This window comes from Delphinus delphis, chromosome 6, assembly GCF_949987515.2.
Source record: "Delphinus delphis chromosome 6, mDelDel1.2, whole genome shotgun sequence".
Classification (NCBI taxonomy): Eukaryota; Metazoa; Chordata; class Mammalia; order Artiodactyla; family Delphinidae; genus Delphinus; species Delphinus delphis.
Window position 1 is genome coordinate 35,443,167 of NC_082688.1, and position 10,114 is coordinate 35,453,280.

Genomic DNA, 10,114 nt, shown 5'->3' on the forward strand with positions numbered 1-10,114 from the left:
AAAAGAGAAAGTAAGTATGTTTGTGATCTACTCTTAAAAGTCTTTATAATGATTTTTAGGCAAATCAAATTAAGAAAATAATTTGTTTGCTGTAATTTAATTAAAAGTTACTTACCTACATTTCTAGTAAGAAGACAAGCATAAATAACTAGAAAATGAAAACTGAGGTAAATAATTTTAACAAAAGTCACTGCTTGTGGGGATTTTAATTTCAATAACTATAAGGAGGAAAAAATTTTTTTTCCTCCTTATAATAAAAGCATTACGGATCTCCTCATCATAGGCATATAAAAGGCTTCACAATATATAATCTGAGTTTGGGCTATTAGTCCAGTTGCTGTCTCTACAGGAGTGAGGAATTTGTGGGTTTGCTGTACTGGAGCTCACAGAGTGTTGAACACAGGCTAAGTGTTAGGTATTGTGCTAAGTACTTTACATTTATTATCTCACTGCATACTTATAACAGCTCTAGAAGGCACTATACCCATTTTTCAGATGAAGAAACTGAGGGTCTCAGAAGGGAAATATTTTAACTAGGTTTGCATATCTAGTAAATGAAAGAGCCAGAATTTAAACCAATGTTTGATCCCAAAGCTGGCATTTTTTCCCCTATATTATGATAAAAAACATTCCTTAGTAATTTCCTCAGAAATAAGTCTGCCCTTTCAGCCGAATTTTATAGCACATTTTTCTAAGGACTTCAGTAAAATGAGAAGGAAATGCGGTACAAAGACAAATAAATGAAATGTGAGAGATCCAAGAAAGAGAGAATTGAGATTTTATTATATAAATGAAAGTTAAGGAACAACCAAAACTTAGTTCCCCTAACTGAAAAGAAATGTGGGTAATCCACAAATACATGTAAAGGAACAATATTTATGTAAAATGGGTATTTATAGCCATGGATATATTACACATTATAAAGATGACCTTATAATCTAGCTAATAGATTTAATTTTGTATGATTTTTGAAAATCGGAATTAAAACATCGAGACAGCTTTATTACCAACTGATTCACACAGTGAATTATTTTTACAAAGCTAATATGAATTTCTGAACATTCCCATTGAATATTTCTTGTTTTTAAAATGTGATCTGCCAGTGTAGTGGTACACCAATTAAGGTGACAATCTCTTTTAATTCCAAAGATACTAAAAATATATTTTTGGTTAAATGTCTTCTAAACATGAAGCATTTTTCTTCATATAATAGTTTTGATATTTCTAAAAAACCAGAATTGTTGGTCTTGGAGGACCACTGCCGAACTCAAAATAGCTGGAAGAAAATATTTGCAAACGTACAAAAATATGACTCTCATGACTTTCTGGCATGTGGGGATCAAATGGCAGATGAATTTCAAGTCTAAAATCTGACTGAGTTTATCAGTAATTCATTAACTTTTAGTCTTTTAAGAGATTTTGCTTCTAAAACCTTAAACTTAATTCAACTTAAGTTTACAACTGTAGTTTATACCATAACAGAAAATGTAACACGAGTTCAGAGAGACTGTTCATGTCAATAACTCAAGGGGTTCTTTCATGAATCTTTTCCTGCAGATTAGTCAAATGATTGACCAAAACCTTTAAAGGTTATGGTTGATCATGACTGTGAATGACTAAGTGATTCCTAAATACTTAAGACCTGTTAGGAATTACTGTAATCTACCATGTCATTCACATGCATGACTACTAAAAGGAATGCTTAATACATATATCACTGGTCCAGTATACTTTACTTCTATTCTTGCACTGAAATGTCCAGAGAAGATCATGACAAGCTCAATCACCTGCAATATATTTATTTAAGGAATACGTGAATCACCCATTCAAAGTACATATGAAAAATAATCACTTGAATATGCTAAAATTATTCTACCTAATAGTTGTATGCTCTTTACGTGTACTTAACATGACAAAGAATAGGCACCATTCAACATTTCAGATTTTTGAACTCTAATTTATTATATACTGTGCACTGTTAAACTTCACGGATCTTGAAGATTCTCAGGCTACCTGTTTTACATTCATTTTTGTCATAACAGGGACAGTATTTCAAAGTGTAGAGCTTCAAGGAAAAAAACAACGTAGTTTTCTTTGGGGTTATATGAATAATGTATGTGTTTTTTAAGGAAAAGAAAGAAAATATTTTAAAAATGTTATATATATATATTAAAATTATAAATACTTAGAAATTGGAATTTAATTACCATAAAATTTAAGTATCAATAAGAAATTGCCCCTACAATAACTAACTATAATTCCTTTGTAAGTAAAGGTGAACGTAACTAGGGAAAAGAAAAAAAGTTAGAAAATTTTGTTCAATTACATTTGAACAAAAGTCCAAATGTAATTTTCCATCTTTCTATCATCCTCAGGAGAGACATTTATTAACAGGTAAGAAAATAAAGACCACAATAGGAATTTCTTTACATTTTTAAAACAGAAGTAAAACTTGAAGTCCATACAGTAAATATGTAAGTCTTAAACGTAATAGACTTTGCTGCCAGCCACTAAGGGGCATATAAACAAGCACAGGCATTGTTTTGTCAATTGAAGAAAGGAAGTTGCTGTTAGAGTTTTAGATTCAATTAGTTTATTATTAGCAACATGTACTACATAAAAAATAAATAGAAATCACGATGATGGGTGATCAGGACATTAAAGATTTAGAAAATGACAAAAACACAGCTGTTTGTAGGCCAAAACATTTGTAAAGAATCTTTTCTAAATTGTGTGAATGCTACATACTTTTCATTGCTTGATTATCTGAAACACTTAAATCTACATTAGAATTATTTTCATAAAGCAAATCTACATTAGAATTATTTTCATAAAGCACTTGATATTATTTAAATATATTAAAACAACTACTCAAAATATTCCATTATTGACTTCCCATTTAAAACTAATTTTTGCATTAAAATATTAGAATCAAATAAGTTGGGCATTCTCTCTGAAAGGGATGACACTTCAATATTTCTCGGACAAAATGAAAATATGAAGGCTCTCCCATGTGCTTCAATAAATAGAAATAAACTATATTCAAATCTAATAATTTTATTCTACTCCCATTCAAAAACAAGTTTGTATACACACAATGTCTAGAGATCTGAGGCAACACATTGTGAGAGGAAAAATAACATATGCATTTATAATTCACAACGTTCACTTTTTTCCCCTTCCTTTTACAGAAGCTTTAGAAAATTGCTTTTTGATGATTTGGCAAATTGTATTTATTTTTAAATGAATCTCATTTATTGAGATTGATAATTCCAGGTTTCATTTGCTTTGAAATTGCATTTTCCAATTGCTTCCAATGATAAGTACTAGCAAATGTGGTCCAACATGCTAGTGAAAAAAATCAGTTGACCTATTCTGTAAATGTAGTAATTATCTTTTACACTAAATTCAAAACATGGTAAGACTGAACTAAAAAATTATTAGCAAAATGTTGACATTAAATTCTTTAAGACCAAGGTGAATGTTTAAATAAATATTAATGCATTCACATAAATTTTCCATTTGAAAAAAATCTTTAAAATTTTGGTCACTGTCCAAATGTATTTCTATCTCTGTTATCATTGATGGAGTTTTAGAAAAATAAGTTATCAATGATTATTCAGAAAATTCTTTTTATTCAGACCCCAAAGTAACCTGAAACAGAAAGCAGTGTGATTTACTTTATAAGTACTACAATGGAAAAATGGCCCTGAGGTACCACAAAATAGTCATGTACCATCTGAATCCTCAGAGCATGATTATATTCACCTCAGTAGTGTTCTAGTATTAGGGGCATTTTTAATAAAAACTAAAACTCTGAAAATTTGACAGAGATGTACTATCTTAATAGCAACACTTAACCACAGTGATTCAAGACATAGAGGAAAAACCCCTACAATTTAAACAAGAGTATTCCCAGTTCTTAAGGAAATTGGCAAAGTGAATTGAACAACCAAAAATAAGAGCCTCCAAAATGAATTTATAAAGTCTTAGTTTGTGATAATTTGTATGCCAGGCCTCAAAAAAACGTATGAAGAAAAGTTTATTTAAATAATTCTAAAATAGAGTGAGGCCTAGTTCTCATTGTATTTGAAGGTAATTGACATTTTAAAATGCAGTATGTAACCAGTTCTATTTCCTTTGATACACACACACACACACACACACACACACACACACACACACACACACACAAACACGAAAAAAGAAAGTCCTATCTCTTGATATCTACTGTGTGGATGGGGTTCTTGTGGGTTTCGCAGTTCTGCTTATGTAGCCGAGGAGCTCTCAGATTCTGAGATTTAGGATTCCCAACATATATTCAATGAAGAGAGAGAGACAGAGAATTTTTGTCCATGAAAAGAAAAGGTTCTGGCTTGAGGCTGACTTTTTAAAACTCTTTTAGACTCTTTTAAGTTTTTCTCATTTTAAGTTAAGTAAAATATATTCCATTTTAGTATTAGGTAGAAAATTGTTACCCACCCTAACTTTCGTCATAATTCCAGGATAAAGCCCTTTGTACAGCTACTGCCTCATAACCAAATTCCACTTTCTTAGTCTTTCCTTCTGGACTGTAAAACATAGTTCTAAAATTAAATTTAAATCTTTTGACATTTAGGGTTACCTATTCTATGGTATGGCAGAGAATGTTTTAGAGAGTAACATTTGTTTCCATACGGTGAAAATCCAGAAAACACATTTCTAAATTGATGTTTCCAGGTAAGGAGAGAAAACTGAGTGGCAAGATGGAATGATATTGTTAATTATTGTCTATAAGATATACTCTGGCATTCAACTGGTTCAGGTAAGACTACTATTAATTACTAGTAAACTCAGGTTACAAGCCTTTCCTAGACTAGAAAGGAAGACAAGGAAACTACTCCTCTCCATGCCCCTGAGAGCAAGTATTTTACTTTTTGAATTCTAGGCATTCCAAACCTTACACATAAAGAAACATTTAAAACTTAATTCTTCCAAAAAGGTTACATTTTCTTCCTGTTTAAACTTTTAGTTAAAATAAAAGGTAGTAGGTTGTAACACATTTTAACAATGCACATAAAGAAATCCAAGCGCAAAATTAAACATAAAAGATGTATTGTCCTTTTTGGTTCTTAATACATACGGACCCCAAATAGCAAACTCTTGGTTACTTTTTTAAGTAGATTAAAAACAAAATTAACAAAATGTCCAAAGCATGTCAAATTATAGCCTCTACTAGTTAAAAATTCTGCTGGTTGTAAACCTCTGTTGGTGGCCATTTTGGCCTAGGATTTTTAATATAAATGAGACTAGAAATGACAGGGGATGGGGGAAGGGACTTTCCTTCTTGAATAGTTAAAGAGGGAAATTTTTTTATCTAGAATAAGTTATCTGAAAGATGAAAAAGAATATTCAAAGTTAGGCTTTACCAAAATCTGAAAATATAACAAATTAAGATATAAGAACAGTGCTATATTACTGAAGAGTTAAAAAACTTTCCAAACATTTTTTGAAGGAGGTAAATACATAAACTATTTGGAGAAATTATTTAATTGCTAAATAAAAATCATATATTTTTCTTTTTCCCATGCCGGTCTCCAAATTGATAATCTAAAGTCATTAAATTACATGACATAATTTTATAGCCATTAAAATATATAAAGAAAAATGACATGGCCAAATAGTTGTTATAATATGGATACATATGTACATATACAAAAATATATGTAGTGCCTTAGAGTTTTATTAGCATGTACCGTTTAGAATGCTGGTCTTATTTTTTTATTAATTAAGTCTAGTCAAGTCTGGTTAAAAAGCTATTCTATTCATATAAGTTGTAAAGGAGACTTTATTTGATCTCTCATGAAATTGCTGAAAATAGTGAACATCTCTCTTTTTAAATTTTCCTCTTATTTCAGAATGAGGAAAATGTGTTTTAAGGAATCTTTGATTTGATTTGATTTCACAGGTCCATTTACACCAGTCAACTTACTATCTTTCTTATGTGTTTGAGAAATAAAACTCTGTTTAACCTATAGACTTTTTTTTTTTTTAAAGAAAGTGATTCCTGGATAGATCTTAAATTTAGTAGCTAAACTTTAGGTTGTGTAAACGTCCTTCTATTCTCACTGATTGAGAGTCAGATAAAAGCAATAGAAAACTTCTTAAATGTACACATTTCCAAATCAGATATACAAATCAATTTCTCCCCTCAAAAAGCATAGTTTATTTTGGGTAAGAAATGGGCATATTTTGGTTAGAAAAAGAAATTAATCAACGATTAAGTGTAGAAATACCCAGTTTTAAGAAGATTGGTTTAAATGAATATACAATAGCAGTTCTAACCTGGGCTTTATTACTCGGTCATTGCCCTGATTGACGCCACATTCACGTGTGAGGGCTACTATGAGTCAATAGATGGCAGTCCATCGCCTAGTAAAAGAGCTGAAGATGACTAAACTCATCATGCATCTTGCTTTCATTCAAGATTAAATATTGCTCAATTGCACACATTAGGATATTTCCTATATGTATAATTATTTGGCTATTTTGCTGGATTGATATAGATGTACATGTTTATAAATATACTTGTTTTGCATTTATACTTGCACCGTAAACTAACTCTTAATGACTAATTATTAATTTAAACTTGATAATTATGAATTGTGATAGTTATTTCAATATTACTTTGAAAAATTAATCAGGATTCCAAATTAAGACAAACTTTTCAAAATGATTTTGTTAAACTTATAGATAGAATATACTGTAATTTCCCCAAAGGCAAATTCGTTTTGTTTTTATTTTTTTCCCCCAACTATTCTTTTTACAATTTATGTTTTTCAAAAGCTACAATATTAAATGAACCTTCAAATATCTCTGTTATACTAAACATTGATTTCTATCCTTCTGTGACAGTTATATAAAAGAATGCAGGTGCAAATAATGAAAAGAATGGCTTTAAAATAGTACTTTCTATACTTCAAGTTTGGAATTTTCTAACTTAGGGGAGAAAGGAAAATTAATGCAATGTCAAATCCATTAGGCTATTACTTAAAAAAAATGTTGATGAAAAACTTGCTATACAGTTACAAAGAGTGACTGTGATCTTGAAAAGTGTAATACATGATTGGATTCCAATTAAATTTAGGCTAAGAATTTCACCATAGCCTGTTAGGATAAAAAAAAATTGCTACCCTAACACAAACATATTCATGAGTTACACCTGTAACATATATGTGTGACGTGTGTGTGTATGTGCGCGCTCCCATGTGCATGTATTTATTTAAATTTTTTTTTGGAGTAGGGGATAACACTAAAGATTTTTAACAAAACCCAATTTGGGATTGAGGATAGTTAAGGAATTACAGCTTTCTACTGAGAATCTTTAAACAAATTAAACAGTGATAACAATGTGAAAACAAACCACTTGGTGTACTTCTTGGGCTTGTGATAGGCACAACTGAGTCTACTTATTGGTTTATTTTTACTCCATAAGAGGAGAGCAGTAAGAAGACGTGTTTTGTAGAAACTCTGCCCTTTCTATTTTTACTACGTCTTCCTATAAACAAAACTTTTTAATAAGTTAAACTTTAAAGAACTGCTTTAAAATATACTGCATAGCTGTATAATTACAAGAGTAATTTTTAATGTTGTCTCTTGCTCAGCACAACATATTTAATACATTAAAAGAAATGACAAGTAGGGCTATGGTGAATTATTGAAATTATTTAAGCTAAATAATAAAAATAAACTGACTTCATAATATTGAGCATTAACCAATTGATTCCACAGCAAACTATTGTTTTTGCTCCTACTTAGCCTAAAATCACACTAAGAGGAAACCATAGAATTAAATAACTTAAATGGTATTAAGCAGATATTTATACACTTTGAATGTCAAGAGAAGCTTAAGGATATGACAGTTGAATTGTTCTATATGAAAGATGCACTAAGTTTTTTCTAGCTTCACTGAAAAATATGTGTAAACATTTCAGTAAAGCCAGAAAAATGATAATGGAAGATAGTGTGGACTGTATGCTTGTGGACTGTAGATACAACATTTTAAAGATGTTGGATTACTACTATTTTTTTGCTTCTAGCATACTTCTCCCCTTTAATTTAATGAATGTGGTCTAGGAAGACTGAGAAATACCACGATGTAATCGTTAAATGATGTGAGTAATAAAAGACAATCAAAATCTTTTAAGAGCAGGAAGATAAAGGATAGAGGAGTGGGCAGGGGAGAAGAGAAAAAGTGTATTATTGCTTTCTCAGTGCAAAAACTCTTCAGATGTTTATTATCTTCCGGTAGAAGATGCTTGTCTATATTTTATGGTCAGCAGTTCAGAGCAGGGTAAATAGGCTGGGTCTTGGGGAAAATAAAAACGGTGTTTCTACTTACCGTTAGGTGATACTGCCTCCAGATTTCTGGGCAAGCCTGGAAAATAAAAATATTGATCAGCTGGGAGCATGAAACAAGGTACTTTACAGCCTGTTGGTTTTGGCATAACCCAGCATCCACTGGTGTCGGTCACAGGAAAATAAGAAGCTTAACAGAAAGGGTCTGCATTTCAGCTTCAAAAACCTGGCTAGACAGTTTAATTGAATTTTACACTGGTTTAACACACTCCCTGCCATTGTCAGAAAGCCAGTTACAAAGTTTTCTCTCTTTTTTTTCTTTTCAGGTTAGAAGTTTTGGGTACTAAGATGTGATTAAGAGCCATAACTCGGTTAAACTGATAAATGAACAGCAGTGGTCAAAATCAGTAAGACTCACCAAGTACACCTTCTAAAAGAACATTTTGAACCTTGGTAGTATGACAGAAAACAATTTAATAGCAATTGCTTTTAAGAAGCCTTCGCAGTAGTTATATATTTCTGATGTTTTACCTAATCACTTGCTACTAACTTTCAATACTCTATGACATAGATAACAAGAGTATTAAAAAAGCAAAACAAAAAACAACCTCAAGAATCTGAAGTCCATGCCTTTTCCCTTAAAAGTTGTCTTCTCCATCTTTACATTTATAGAGATATAACTTTAAAAACCCAATAAAACCTCAATACTTTGATAAAAGATGGATTTACCGAAACCAGAATAGGTAACAACAAAACAAAACAAAAGCAACAGCAGCAACAACAACAAAAACCAGTTAGGAGATATTTCCTTATGGATACACATATAAATCTTTCCGTATGCTTAAATTACGACTCTGTTAAGAGACACTTCTAACTGAGCTCTTTATGAATTGTTGATCAGTTTACTATCTTCTCAGAAAAAGAACTGTTGAAGACAGAAAATATTTTTAATAACTATATTATAGCAATGATTTTAATAAATTAAACCACCAAGCTAAGTAAATGGCAATCCTTAAAGTGAATGTGAATTTATAGCTTTTGTTTAAAAATGTGTATATACACATATGCATATACATACACATATGCATACCTAAAATTAGAATGAGTTAAATCTTTTTTAAACCTTTATAATCTTTGACATATACTTTGAAACAATTCTTTACCTGATCTATCATTCCTCTTTCATTTATTTTTCAGGGTAGGGATAAAAGTAACAAAGATGATTCACACAATCTAAAAATATTATGGGTATGGCAATAATTCAGAAAATAACTTTTGAATGGCAAAATCTCTACTGATTATACCATCATTAGTGATTAGATCAAAAAAAAGTAGATATGTTCCAACCATGCTGAAAATTTTATCCATTATGCATCTTAAGCTTAACCATCCAATGTAATTTTCTAAAGAAAGGTGTGTAAATTAGACAATTTAGTGGTCAGCTTTCCAATATAAATGTCACATTCATGTAAACTAAGGTGTCTGACTAAAAGAAAGCCACTTATAGACAGTAATTTCTGGATGAACAACACTGATCAAAAGGAAACTATTATTAGAAAGTAAAAAGTAGCTTCAGAAGCAAAGATCATGTTAGGTACCAAATAATAGACACAAACTTGTAGGACACAAAAGTTCTTACAAATGTGTGTGTTATGTATGTACACACACATATTTTTTATAAACACATTTACACACATAGATCTAATGTACAATATACCCTTAAATATTCATTCCTACCTTCTATCATAAGCTTTTGCTGTGTATGTATAATTTGAGT

General features: G+C 30.7%; 1 protein-coding gene across 4 annotated transcripts in view; it reads right to left on the bottom strand.

Annotated features, from left to right (window-relative positions):
- ZCCHC7 (zinc finger CCHC-type containing 7) overlaps positions 1-10,114 on the bottom strand; it is a 239,448-nt gene that overhangs the window by 22,669 nt on the left and 206,665 nt on the right. For all 4 annotated transcript variants that reach the window (XM_060014508.1, XM_060014509.1, XM_060014507.1 and 1 more), the window contains exon 6: positions 8,381-8,416. In XM_060014508.1, coding sequence (XP_059870491.1) covers positions 8,381-8,416 — 36 coding nt within the window. The remainder of the gene's footprint in view (positions 1-8,380; positions 8,417-10,114) is intronic.